Raw genomic sequence first — 14599 nt, forward strand, 5'->3', positions numbered from 1 at the left:
AATCCTCTTATTTCACTCCCCAACCTTTTCCAAGTTTTATCGGAATTTGGCTCTCTTTCAGGATACAAAATGAATCACTCCAAATCTATGGCCCTTAGCTTAAACCTTCCCAAAGATATGGTAAAACTACTCCAACTTAATTTTGACTTCAAATGGAATCAGAACCACATTAAATATTTAAGGGTCCAAATAACAAAAGATTACTCATCCTTATATAGAATAAATGTTAATCCTTTTTTCGCCCAAATTGCAAAGGATCTGACCACTTGGAATCCATAAACAATATCCTGGTTTGGAAGGATAGCCACTATTAAAATGAATATTTTACCAAGATTACTATATCTTTTCCAAACTTTCCCAGTTAAAATTTGCCAGAAGGATATTAATAATATTCATAAGAAAATACTGAAATTTGTGTGGCAAAATAGACGCCCCAGAGTCCGCAAAGACATCCTTTATAAACCTATGTTAGAAGGCGGCTTAGTCCTCCCAAACCTACAAAAGTTCTATAGAGCTGCACAACTAGGGGGGCGGCTGCGGGAGGCAGAGAGCAGGAGGCGGCTGCTGGAGGCAGAGAGCAGAAGGCGGCTGCGGGAGGCAGAGAGCAGGAGGCGGCTGCGGGAGGCAGAGAGCAGGAGGCGTCTGCGTGAGGAGGCTGTGTGAGGCAGAGCAGGAGGCGGCTGCGGGAGTGTGATGGTAACTTTGTGACAAGCTATTAATAATACACACCAAAAACATAACTGGGTTGAACTGGACGAGGCTTAGATATGATAAAATATAATTTATTCCTTGAAAAAGGTGAACACAACAGATTATACAAAATATAGCACTTACTTAAAGGTTAGGACAAGAAAGCCATCAGGATACAGGATGGGCCATTTCTTCCATAATTCAGGTTCAGATGTGGACATCACGACAATGCATGAAGAACATGAAGACCATTGAGTAAGGGGTGACTGACTTGTATACCATATCAACCCTTTACTCTTAACCCTAGGCGCCGAGTTGGCTAGAAAAATCTCTTTGAAGTAGATTTTGGCTTCCCTTGTAAGTGTGAAGTACCACACTTAGAAACACTCAGCTCATTTGTTCCCTAGTATAAACAATCAGGGCAGTTAACTTTTGATCACAGGGCTATGCTAAGTCTTTCAGGATGCCCTTCCTGCCCTATTTAGCATAGCAGATGGAGTCTGCATTTTCAGAGCAGATCCAAAATCCCATATACACTTTAATATTTTTGCATATTAATAAGTTCCGTTCTGATGGGTCCAGTGGGTCGAAATCTGCCAGTTTTTAAAGCCTACAGTGACCCTACATATTGGCCAAATTTCAACTCTCTGCGACCTCCAGAACCGGAGATACAGAAATGCACTTTAACACATTTTTAAAATACAGGATTCGTCCCTTTAAAAATGAATCTCTGCTTTTCTCTCTTTCCCCATTGAAATCAACGGGGTCCGCCGCCATAGCGTTGAATGGCGGGCTCCGCCGTTGCCGTCAATGGGGTTTCCTGCCATAGGCTTTCAATGGAGAACCCGCCGCCATTGAAGTCTATGGGAAAAAACACACAAACTTTACATTCCTCCATACTCCGTCTGGTTGGTCGGAGGGGGCTGGGAAGGGTCATGCATTAAATCCGGAACCTTGGCTACATGCCACCCAAATCCCATCCCCCTGTTCATTCCAGAACCGGAGATATGGACTTACATTTTTCAGCATTTCACGCTTTTCCCCATTGGAATCAATGGCCGGCGCCACCATAGACAATGCATGGCGCACGCCGCCATTAGATTCAATGGGACCTCCGCTCCGCCATTGAAGTCAATGGCGCGACCCTCCTTCTCCGCTCGACCCCTTATGGGGGTCTCTCATTCCTGGACCCGGTGTGGATCGTGTGTGGGGGTTCGTAGAAGCTAGGGGCAAAAAGAACTTTATTCCCAGGGGCCCTAGAACCTAAGATTCCCACGCCAATTGTCTCTGAACTTGACCGAAGTGATTAAACTCTTTTCAAAGACATTGTATCCGCTTTTGCGGTCTGCGGTTTGGATGGCTGCCAACCTGTTCCTCGAGGCCGGCGTTGAGGATCCTCCATTGAAGTCAATGAGCCCATTGACTTACAATGGGAAACCGCCGCTCCTCCTCTCGGACGCCACCTGCTGGTCGTCGCTGGAAAACAGGTCCAAAACCTCTACTTCTGCCATTAGAAAGCATGGAGGCTCAATGGCGACCTATGGACGGCTGCAAAATGGAGCCTGAAAAGGCGGGAAAAGGGAACAAAGGTCTATAATCACTAAATTAACATTAACCCCTTCCCTCCCGCATCAACCCTAGTGTATGTGTGAGTGCACACACCAGGATAACACAATACAGTTATACAGGGGAATAAACATTTGGATACTGAAGCAAGGTAAAAAACACATTACTGGACCTCAGTCCAGTTAACCCCTTGCTTCCCAAGTGAGAGTAGGGGGTGGCAAAATGGGGTGTAACCCCTTTAATCCCGGGCCAAACCCCCTCTATCATGACAGGTAGGCAGAGAGCAGGAGGCGGCTGCGGGAGGCAGATCAGAAGGCGGCTGAAGGAGGCGTCTGCGGGAGGCAGAGCAGGAGGTGGCTGCATCACACAGTATCAAAGACTATAACTGGATACTGTCAGAGAACCGTGCCTCGAAGATAAAAATACACATTTTGTGAGTTCCTCTATTTGCAGCACTGAATAAGGAAGGACACGCGCTTGCGTGTAAATTTTTTGCCATGTCAAATGTGAACTTGACTGAATCTTGCCTGGAGTTTTCTGTTGGCCGTTGTTTTGAATCTTACGATAGGCTCAAAGAGACTTTGCAATCACTGTCAGCGCACCCATCAGCTGTTTTCTATCCATTCAAGCTTGAAATTTCAAAGAAGTGACAATCGTCTTGTTTATACAAAAATTCATTACCGATGTAAAAATGGTATTAAATCACGACAGACGGGAAAAGGATTGCGACCCAACCAAAGTTATTTTGGCCTAGGATGTAAGAGTGAAATTGTGGTTGTATACAACAAGGTATTAGATAACCTGTCTATAAAAAAAGCTTGCTTTGAACACAATCATGAAGTTTCACAATCTGTGTTTTCGTTTTATCCGGAGCAAAGGCGGCTGACCGTCGAAGCTGAAAAATTCGTGTGTAATGCCTCTGCCTTGCGCGCTAATCAGAAGTTAGTCGCAGAACAGGTGCGTACTATATTTGGCAAACATACAACATCGCGCGACATTTCAAATTGCATTGCCAAGAAACGCAAAGATGTTACACTGTCACAGGTAGAAAAAGTGGTAGATTTTCTTGACAACGCTCGTCTGAAGGATCCTGATGCTTATCTGCAAATCATAACCGATGATGCTACTAACTTGGTTGATGTGATTTTCTATCAATCTGGTGAAATGCGAAATTGGTATTGTCAGTTTCCTGAACTTGTGGAGCTTGATGGAACGTATAGGCTGAATGACTCTGGTTACGTTTTATACCTATTTACTGTGCTGGATGGTAATAGCATTAGTAGGGTTGTTGCGTGGTGTTTTCTAAGTATGGAAACACAAGAAAATGTCAGATTATGTTTTGAGGCATTTCTAAACTCTAATTCTTCAGTTGTTGGCAAAACTACCGTTGTTCTTCTAGATAAAGATTTTGAGTCGGTTGATTGTACACACAAAACATTTTCTAATGCTGAAGTCCTTTTGTGCCAAGTGCACGTTGAGCGAAACTTTAATTTGCTGCTTAAAGGATTGCATCTTAATCGTATGGAGTTGTCAGCGCTCGGCATGGCGGACGTTACCATTGAGTCTTTGAAAACACGCATTCTGAAATGCCTGAAAATTCTCTTGTTTACCCATGATTCCAGTTTGTTTGATAACGTTTGGTGCAACTTGTTGTCGGATGACTTGGTACCCGCAGACTTCAAAAGCCGTTTCACCAAAAATTGGTGCAGTTGTCGGAAAATGTGGGCGTACTGTTTTCGCAAAAATTTAAAAACTTTTAAGGTGAATGATACCAACCGAATTGAAGCGCAAAACAAGCACATAAAAGATGGGGTACGCAAATACTCGTGCATGTTCGAATGTGTGAAAGGCTTGTTTACTTTTTGTAGCTTGCATAAGTTCAATGTGGACCATCGTGAGTATTTAAGCAAGTGCAAAACGATTATTGTAGAAGAGGGTGCCGATGCGCTTGTTGACCTTGTAAAGAAATTTTTTTCAGAGTTTGCCTCTCGGCACATTTTGCAACAGTATCATGTTTTTCGAGAAAACCAGTCACTTTTGTCGGTGTGTGTGGATGGTAATGGTGCCAGGGTTACGTTTGGCTCTGTTGATCATTATGTAACAGGCGATTGTTTCTCTATTTGTTGCTGTGAATTTTTCAGTCAAATGAATCTTCCCTGCAAGCATATGTTTGCTGCCAGGGATTACCTTAAAATGACGCTTATTGATGTGGATGTTGTTTCAGATCGTTTCAAAAGGCAAAATGTTTCAACCACCATTTTTCCTAGTATTTTAAAACCTGCCAAGGAAAACATCATTGTGACTTCTGTTAAAAAGGTCAACACAAAACCCCCATTGACCGTCTCGGAAAAGTATTCCACAATGTATACTGTGTGCAAGCGTATTTGTGACTTGGCAAGCAAACTCGGGATCGAAGATTTTAATCTGAAGCTGGCTTTTATGCAGCAGATTTACTTGAGCTGGAATGAAGAAGGCTTTCCATCCAAAACACAGAAACCAAGTGAAGCTGTGGTTGTAAATGACGAATGTGGGATTCAAAATTTAATGGAAAGTGAGCAGACATTCAAAGAACATGCATTGTTTGAAAAAAAACAAGTTTCACCTTCTGCAGTGCAAACAAAACCTGATTTAAGCAACATTTTCTTTAGAAGGCAACGGAAAATTGTTGGAAACGTCAAAGGATTAACTGCTTCTCAACGATCATTCAGGCGAAAGAAGAATTTGTCCCATCTGAAGCTAACGGAAGTTGAAGAAAATTCATTGCGAGTGGGTTCATCTATTATTGAAACGGTAATTGTTAAAGCAGCACAATTGATTAAACTTGGGCACGGTCGCAGTCATACGCAGGACCCTCGCATGGCTTTCAAACGTACGCTTTTTACAAGTAGCAGAGAACCAGTTGTGCAGATTATACCGTTTGAAAACACGTATGTTACTGTTAAGACCAGTGGAGCCAACACTATCAGTTTGTACTGTGGCAAAAAGCTAGATGTGGCTGATAGTGACAAACCTGGTAATCGGTTTATGAGTTTGTACTCCAGGGCGGCTTCCTTGTTAACCTTTCCTGAATCGCCTGCTTCGTGCATTGAATTTATTGCCTGGCCCACTACTGAATCTAACTGTCCTCGTGAACAGGCACTAATAGCTGTAGCATGTGCGGTTGATTTATGCAGAGGGGCTGATCCAAGTTCCACAGTGTATAACCTAGGGCAAAAATTCTCAGAATATGCCATTCAATGCTTTAGGAACTTACATTTTATGATTTTTCCGTCCTCAAAAATTTTTGAAAGGATCTCACAACATAGTTCAGTTCGGGTTGCACTTTACTGCGTTTGCAAACAACCTGATACGGGTTTGTTAAAAATGATTAACTGTCATATGTGTGATGATTGGTACCACCCTGAATGCACGGATGTGCCTCCTACGTGCGATCCTGTTTGGGTTGACTTGAACTACCCTTGGGTTTGCAAATTTTGCAGTGATGAGCCTGCCGCCCAAAAATTAAACAATCCTGTGCCCTGCTGCCCTACACTAGATTTGCAGCTATTTCCTCAAGGGGGGATATTTACAGCTCATGGCAACACTGTAGTGATGCAAAATACTTGCAGTATTGACGCTTGCATTACCCCATTTCATGTGCTTAATATTGACTCATCGATGGCCTTACAACGCTACTTTTTATCACATGCACATAAGTCTGTGGAAAAAATGGGAGAAGTTTTATCTCTGTCAATTTTTGGGAGATTCAGTGAGGCCAAAATGTGCTGGTTGAATCACATAGGAAAAAAACCTGCAGGAAATGTGATTGACGTGTGGGGCGATTTGGAAAACAATTTCACTTTGTTTTTCCAAGATTTAGTTCTGACTAAAGTTTGCAGCATTTGCACAAATTCTGAGTGCAACTTTTTTGAATCGGAAAACATTGAAAAGGGTATAGCATTCAATCGTCTGGTCACCAACTCATTCCAAAACGCTGTGCAGCAGTGGGCAGAACCTTATTCATCAGATTGCCGCTATTTTTTCCCCGAATTAAGTACATGTGGTGACACTATCGTTGACTTAACTGGAAGCCGCCCAGGGATAAGGCGTAACTCCCACCGTGAAATCATTTCTGAAATTCCACCATTTTTAATTTTACAGACGGGAGATTTGTGCTCATTGGAAGACTTTTCGCCTGAACATTTGGAATTTTTTGGCACCAAGTTTGATTTTGTAGGAACTGTGCATCACAGAACAAATCATTTTCTCAGTTCTGTTGTTTTCAAAGGCTCACGGTTATATTACGATAACAAGTCTAAAACGCTGTTCCACACTCCCTGGAAAGAGCGTGCCTCCATTGCATTTTATCTGAAGTCTGATATTTTGCATTGATTTTTGCGGTACAGAACTAGGCAGACGCATGTTGTGCGTACCCTTGTTTTTTTTAAAACATTTGGTTGTGAAGTTTCCTGTCAGCAATAACTTCCCTAAACTTGAGAGAGAGCATGTTGACTTGAGTTCTTTGTTTCGTCGTTTGAATTCTGCATCAATGTTGATTAACATCCAAAAACTTGAGTAGGGCCTCATTGTTGCTGTAGTTTTTTATGCGTGCTGTTGCTTTGCCGTTTGATAATTTTGTTGCATGAAGAGTATAATAGAAAATGTTGACAAAACGCGTAAAAAAAAAAAACAAGAACGTGGCCAATAACCAGAGTTGTGCAGCCGCAGGTTATCTCAGCTCCAGCGGGTGATAAGAAGTGTGTGTGTCTGTGTGTGTGTGTACAAGTGTGTGTACAAGTGTGTGTACAAGTGTGTGTACAAGTGTGTGTACAAGTGTGTCTGTGTGTGTACAAGTGTGTCTGTGTGTGTACAAGTGTGTCTGTGTGTGTACAAGTGTGTCTGTGTGTGTCTGTGTGTGTACAAGTGTGTGTCTCTGTGTGTAAAAGTGTGTGTCTCTGTGTGTGTACAAGTGTGTGTCTGTGTGTACAAGTGTGTGTGTGACATAAATTACTAAAGCAGAGTCAAAGGCAAGGTTTAATAACGTTCCCAAGGTAATGTTAGTTTTTCTATAATTGTGTACCCATCCCTAATGGAAGACATACAAACAAAAAGAAATTTTAATAGACATGGAGAAAAGGTAAGATATACTTTTTTAACCAAAGGTTCCTCCAGATGGAATTGTGGGTCTAAAAGATTCGAATTAGATAATCCTTATATATTTCCCATGTCTGTTTTATATTCGGCCTGTCTGGAGCTGGGCAAATACAACCTGCATGAACCTTCCTCCCAACTCACCCCACCCGTCAGTGGTTACACGTTCTACAATACTTGCAGGTAAGATGCAGTGCTTAAATCCATGCTAAACAATTAACTTACTAAAACTACAGTATGTACTGTTACCCATGTCACGCACGTTTCCACCAAAACCCTTTGACCCTCCAAACCTTGTGTACTGTAAAACATCTAGTCATACGACAGTGAGTCGCCAATTACACTACATGAGTGACTCTAGCCATTGAGTTGAGTACTTTTGATCATGCGTTGTGTAAACAGACGTGCGGGTTTTGCCGGGACAGTACCTCCTGTTGCTGGTCTGTGCCGAAAATGTCCCTGTTTTCGGGCATGGTCCCGGTTTTTAGGTGCAGAGCAGAGTTGAGGCGAGGAGGATGTGGTGGCGGTGAGGAAAATGCGCCACCAGCATGTGAGTATTTTATATTGAATAATTAATGAACCACATGGGATTGGATTGAGGATGTTCGCGGTGGGGCTTTGTGCAATGGCGTCTGCCTCCCCATACACACACGTCGCTGTGGTGTGTGTGTGTGTGTTTAAATTGGAATTAATTAAATTAATTTGTTTGTGTGGCTACGTTGAAATGCAATTTTTGAAGCATTACTTATTTAGTGACATGTACAAAATTCTAGATGGGACAAATCAGCAATGTAGAGACAAACTGAAACGAATGTGACGTCTCCGCTGGAAGGTAGGGTGACCAAACTTGCCTGTTTCGCCATGATGGACTTTTTTTTGTAGTCCTGTCCCGGAAATGTGTCCGTTTTTCTCCCTTGTCCAGTTAGATGCGTAGCTGGCGTTTGAATGTCGCCGGTGCATGAGTCAGCGTTGGCGCAAAGACTGACTCGGGAGCTGGTGAGTATTTCAATGTTGTTTGAAAAAACCGGAAATGGGATGCATAGAATTGTCTGGAGTATGGCAGGGCCGGGGCTTTGCCAGAATGCCGGCTGTGCCGCAGGGCATTTGTTGAATATAAGGGTGGGGCATTGCATAGCACCCTTGACATCCTTCAACCAATCCCCTGCGGCCATGATTGAATTCTACCAAAGCACCGGCCCTGCCATACTCCTTCAACCAATCCCCCATTCAACCAATTATAGAATGCTGGGGAGGATGGGGGGACTAGGTGCTGGCGTTGGTTATGAAGTGATGGGTGAGCGCCAGGGGGAGCGCCGAGTGCATCGCACACCACCAGGCAATAAGGGTGCAGGTGATTGGCTCTTTTGAGGCATGAGCACAGGGGATAGGACGGATGCCGGGCAGAGTGGGTGCGTGCATTTTTCCATGGGATGGCAGTGATGGTACAGACCCGTGACATTGACTGCCACGAAGAGGACAGTGTGTCAGACTGTCTGTAGCTGCTCAGTCTGCTCTGTATGAGTCTTCTTCTCTCCCTCTCCTTGTACCGCTCCTTCTCCCACTTTTTCTCTCTCCCTTTCTCATTTTCGCCCTCTCCCTCTTTCATATCACTGTAATCCCAGGGGCAGAACTTTGATTTATTTTTGGTGCAAATATATCGCATTTAAAATTAAGTTTTGAACTTCATATTTGAGTTTGTGCACCCTTTTTCATGCAGTGTGTGCACTCACAATGGACACTGTGTTGTCTGCCACGCGGATGACTTTTGCCAGAATACCAGTTTACCAAAGGTTAGTACAGAGAATAATAAAAAATAAGTTTAAAAGCTATTTTCTCATCCTATTTTTTTGGTCAACTGTTTTAAAAAACACAATAACACATATATTGACATATGTTCGCTCAAACATATACGTGGTGTTTGCCACGAGGAAGACTTTTGCCAGACCACCTAAAAACATTCATCCCGGTACCCTAAAACGTAAAAATAAAGATTCCGAAACGCAATTGTCGTTGACAATCCTTTCTCTCATCCCTATATTGTGGGTATGTTCTAGCTATTTATTTTCTTATTTTTCATGAGGAGGAAGTCCCTAACCTTCAGACACACACCAGGAGCGCTGTTTTACAGACGCTCACAGGCCGATAGTTGTGAATTGCAGGCACAGATTTATCTGGTAAGTACTGCAAACATTCTTTTTCGATGGCCTTCGACATTTTATTTGACGGTTTACATCAAAGTGCTCCATCTTTCTCTAGCGCCCCCCTGCAGCCCATCTGCCTCACCATGCTGCCCCCTGCACTCCATCAGCCTCACTAGGCCGCCTCCTGCACTCCCCATGGTTCCTGCAGTCCACCCTTACTCTCTGCCTCACCCACCCTCACTCTCTGCCTCACCCAACAAAACTCTCTGCCTCACCCACCCTTACTCTCTGCCTCACCCACCCTCACTCTCTGCCTCACCCACCCTCACTCTCTGCCTCACCCAACAAAACTCTCTGCCTCACCCACCCTTACTCTTTGCCTCACCCAACAAAACTCTCTGCCTCACCCACCCTCACTCTGGATATTTTAATGTACCCGGTATATATTAAGTGCCCTATAAATACACTGAACTAAATATACCTATACTGCTTTCTTCCAGATCTGACAATCTTCCCAAGGGAGACATAGGAATCCCAACTATCCCCAGAAGACAGGTAGGGAACACCTCCCCTACAACATATAACATTGCGGGAATGAGGTACACTACTTGTTTTTATTGTGTTTGTTTTTGTGTTTTTTTTCCGCCCACATAAACTTGATGCCCCGGCTGTAATGTACAAGTTGATGGTCCCATGCAAAGGCCCGACCTCAATATACACAATCGCAAACTGCGGCACCCATCTCTATATACACACACACACACACTGCAGGGGTATCACGTGGTGCAACACTGTTTGCCGTACGTCTCGTTGGCATGGCAACGGCGGCGTCACGTGAGGTAATTTGTTTGAGAACAAATTTTTGACGGTGTCCTGGCTGTTTCAAATTAAAAATTTGGTCACCCTACTGGAAGGTGGAAGATAAGAGCTGGCAGTAGAAGGCACTCTTTGTCTCTGCCCACCCTTTCCCACCGCATAGCACCCGGTGATCTGTCGCCCCTCTCCCATCTTTCGACGTGTATTAGCTCAGGGGGAGTATTCAGGAGATGGGTGATCTCGAAGCGACACACAGTGACGCGCCCACACACGCATTGTAACGCACACGCATTGTAACGCACCCACACAAATTTTTGGGGGGGTTATGCATGATTTCTGTTGGCGGCCCTGAGGGGGAAGAAAGTAGAGATTTAATGGGAAGAGGTAGAATGAATAATATAGCATCTAATAAAGCATCAATGGTGACTTTATTAGATAAAGATCATTATAATATTCCTTTTTTTGTTATGTCCATTATAATATTCATTTTTTAGTAATGTGATGTGTTGTATTAATATTTATTTTTGAAGTGTCCCATCTTTTAAGTGTCAAAATGTGGCCACCCTAATCATGCTGTAAACCAGGGTTTCCCAAACGTATTTTTTTCAATGACCCGGTTATTTTTGAACGTCTCCTTCGTGACCCACTAAAAATGTTATCGCCTATACTGGCCTATAGGGCCTGCACAGACACAAACACAAACACACAGCCACTGATACACACGCAGCCACTGACAGACATATAGAAGTTGCAAGCATATTTTATCCATTATGTAATGTCCTCCAACCCTACCAGTGCCTAATGCCCTCCCTTGACTAATTCAACACACAGTTACTGTACAGTATATACTGTAACATTATAGTAGAATATAGTATATACTTTAGTGAGACATACTAAAGGCCTTCCATCATCTAATCCTGGTGAAATAATTTTGTCTTTCAGAGATTCATCAGAACGGTAAGGGGGGGGGGGGGGGGGGGGTAGTGCAAACTTATTGAACTGCGTGCATAATGTAGTAACAGTCAATAGTTTGTTATGCTCTCACCCTCTCTAAATGGCAAATTAAGTACAGTACAAAATCCAAGAGAATGAGAATGTGTATGGAAAGAAGTAAGTAATATTTAATGTCATAATTTATCAAATATTAATACCGAGTGTGACACGTAAACACTTGTACCCCCCCTCCCAATCGCAGATTGGTGTGGTGCATGTAGATACGTATGTTACCATGAGTGTGATGCGTGTACCTGTATGTTCACAGGGGGCCAGAGACGCCACAGTTGGAAACCTGGGGTGCACCTGGAACGTATTTGTTCAGCGCCAAGAGGGATCCTCACAGTGGTGGGAATAGGCCCAACTGGAAACATACCATTAGAAACACACACAATGATGTATGCTAACATATTTTCTAATAGCAACAATAATATAGAAAACATATTGGTAATCAAATCCACACATGCAGATTTTGAACATATGCAATGCACATATAATCCAGAATTGGATAACTCCCCTAAATATGGTAGTGGGGTATAATGAACACAGTTCAATAATAGTGCTCTAATGTCCATAGATATTTCAAAATGTAGATGTAAAAATAATTCTTGATTGAAGATGGATAATTGGCTGGATATTAGTGATGTGAGTAGGTAGGTATATTGGTGGGTGTATGAGCAAAACCTATAATTAATGTCCTGGGATGTATAGTGGATGGAGATATATACCAACCCCTCCATCTGCACTCCCTATTTGGACTAGGTATGCAATCACCTAAGTGCACCAAACATATACCTCCATGTACAGCATAAAGTACATAAACTCACGTGAACCATGCCTGTAGTATCTTCCAAATGGCGTGCTTCTGGAAAGTTAGAGTAAACCTCAGGTAGCCACAGATGTAGAGATGCAGAGCACAGCAGAGAAGCAGAATTCCATAAGGCAGCAGCGGTATAATAAAAGATTCCTTTATTAACATATCATGTTGCAAACAGGGATGGGTGCAAAAAACCTCCTATTACGTGTTTCACGCCTGTGTGGCGCTTCGTCCCAACTCCCCTAAATCCCCCAAAGTCCAAGGGCTGCAGGTACTCCCTCCCCAAGGGTCAAATGCAGCGCTGCCCCATTATAATATTGATGCACTTTAGTAAAGATACTTTACGGTGTTCCAGGACCCCAGGATGATGAAAAACTAATGATTTGATAGTTTAGCTGCTCCAGTGATGCACTGCAGCACTGGTGGTGTTGACTCCTGCAGATGTCCCACCTCACAGCCCAGTCTCGCACTGGATAGAGGTGGCATGCTCTCAGATCACAAAATGTGGATGCTACACTGCAATGCAGTCCTATGTCCCTGTCTTGCACCACTAACTAGAGGACAGCATCCATATCTAAACAACACAATTACAAAATTAACTATTACTAATTTCTAATTTACTAATGTTGAATTTACTAACTTATTAACTTCTAAGTAACTACTGTCACTCACTTATCTTTACTAACTGCTAACTGTTCCTTTCTTGAACTGCATCACAGGCTTAGGGCTGGGACCTGCTGCGCCCGTCGGCACGGCCGGCTGCACGGGAGTTCACCACCAGCAGGGGAATCCCTACATTGCCGGTCCCGCTCCACACTGGCTGCACAGCTGACTACAGGCTGTGGCGCGTCAGCCGCTATGGGATACCAGAGAATGGTGTTCCCTAGCGTTGACGCGTCACGTGGTGTGGCTGTGAGCCAATGGGGAGGGGGGCTTCGGGAGGAGGGGGGGCTTCGGGGAGCGGGGAGGAGTGTGGAGTGACAGCAGCGTGAGTGCCTGTGTGTGTGTGTGTGTGTACCTGCGTGTGCCTGTGTCTGCGTGCGTGTGTGTATGAGTTGCTTACCTTTGGCAGCTCCAGCACAGGTCCGTGGAGGGAGGGGAGGGGGGAGGGGAAGAGAGAGAGTAGCGGATCCGTCCGCTCAGGCCACGCCACCTCCCTCCCCCTCCCGCCCACATCCTGCTCTGGCTCCCGCTCCCTACAGACCGCATATCGCGGTCTGTGTCTGTCAGCGCCCCGCCTGTCTGCAGCACGGGAGCGCTGACGGAGGGAGCGGGGCCTTAGCCTAACTCACTCATCTTGGAGGAAATCTCTCCCATTGGTTGCCTTGCAACACATGCTGCAGCTTTCGAGGCAGCTGACACTTGTAGTTCCCTTAATGTGATATACTCCTATGGAAAGGTAAGGGGTACCAGCGGAACACAGGTTATACATGCAGCACATCATTTATTTTTTATTTTTAATCACTAATGTTCCCTTGTCGATCAACTAAATAAGTATGGGTTATTTCACAGTTAATACTTTAAATTAATATTTGCACAAATCCACCCAAAACTAATCCCACATAATGGTTACCTGTAGCAAAAACCAATTTCATTAGAGCTTTTTTTAAAAAGAGTATATAGAGTCATATTTTTCACAATAGAATGCAACACTGCTGAGGCAATGTAGAACTACCGTAGGTTGTAATTCTGGCAAAAACTGTAGTGTGCTGAACAGCAGCAGCAATGATACACACTTGATTTGTCCTGTATGAGTAGCCAATTACTATAAATTTGTAACTCTTGGTGTACAGTAGATCATGGTCTAATAGTGGTAGACGATGCAGGCATACAATTATAACAATATTCAGTGCGATAATTAATATGGTAAATTATCTTTATTTCCAGACGCTGATGTCAAACAAGCCATTACGAAGAAGAAACAGACAAGATTGAAAATTGTGAAGATGAGGCAAAGCTGTTTTTTAAAAAAATAAAAAATTTCCTTATTCACATCCAAATGAAACTATTTATTCTTTAAATATACTCTTTTGGTTGTTCACGTTTGCCATTTCGAAAACACTTACTGTACGATAGTAATATACCGTAAAGATGTTTGGCAATGTAAATATGTTAAATATATAGAAACTAGCTGATATACCTGGCGTTGCACGGGCGTGGAAGGGAGGGGCGGAGGGGCAAAGGACGATGGGGGGGGGGGGAAAGGGCAGGGAGGGGCACGGGGGCATCACGGGCACCCACTGACACGGGGGCATCACAACCACAGGCTGCACCTTGTCCCACAGACAGAGCTGCACCCAGTACCAGGCTAAGGACAGACCCACTCACGTACTGTACAAAGGCAGTGGCACTGACATACCCCCTGCACACAGGGCACGGGTGGCACTGACCTGCCGGTAGCCGCTGTCCGTGGGGTTGAAGTCGCCCCCGGGCCACATGGAGAGCT

General features: G+C 43.9%; 1 protein-coding gene across 1 annotated transcript; it reads left to right on the plus strand.

Moving 5' to 3' along the window:
* Nucleotides 1–465: 465 nt before the first annotated feature.
* LOC142491871 (uncharacterized) lies at nucleotides 466–14107 on the plus strand. Its single transcript, XM_075594690.1, has 8 exons — nucleotides 466–659; nucleotides 2790–8382; nucleotides 9104–9176; nucleotides 9467–9560; nucleotides 10028–10082; nucleotides 11286–11300; nucleotides 11605–11734; nucleotides 14041–14107. The coding sequence occupies exons 1-2, from the start codon at nucleotides 466–468 to the stop codon at nucleotides 6625–6627; spliced, it is 4032 nt and encodes a 1343-aa protein (XP_075450805.1). The 3' UTR covers nucleotides 6628–8382; nucleotides 9104–9176; nucleotides 9467–9560; nucleotides 10028–10082; nucleotides 11286–11300; nucleotides 11605–11734; nucleotides 14041–14107.
* The last annotated feature ends 492 nt before the right edge of the window (nucleotides 14108–14599 follow it).

This window comes from Ascaphus truei, chromosome 4, assembly GCF_040206685.1.
Source record: "Ascaphus truei isolate aAscTru1 chromosome 4, aAscTru1.hap1, whole genome shotgun sequence".
In the NCBI taxonomy this organism is placed as follows: domain Eukaryota; kingdom Metazoa; phylum Chordata; class Amphibia; order Anura; family Ascaphidae; genus Ascaphus; species Ascaphus truei.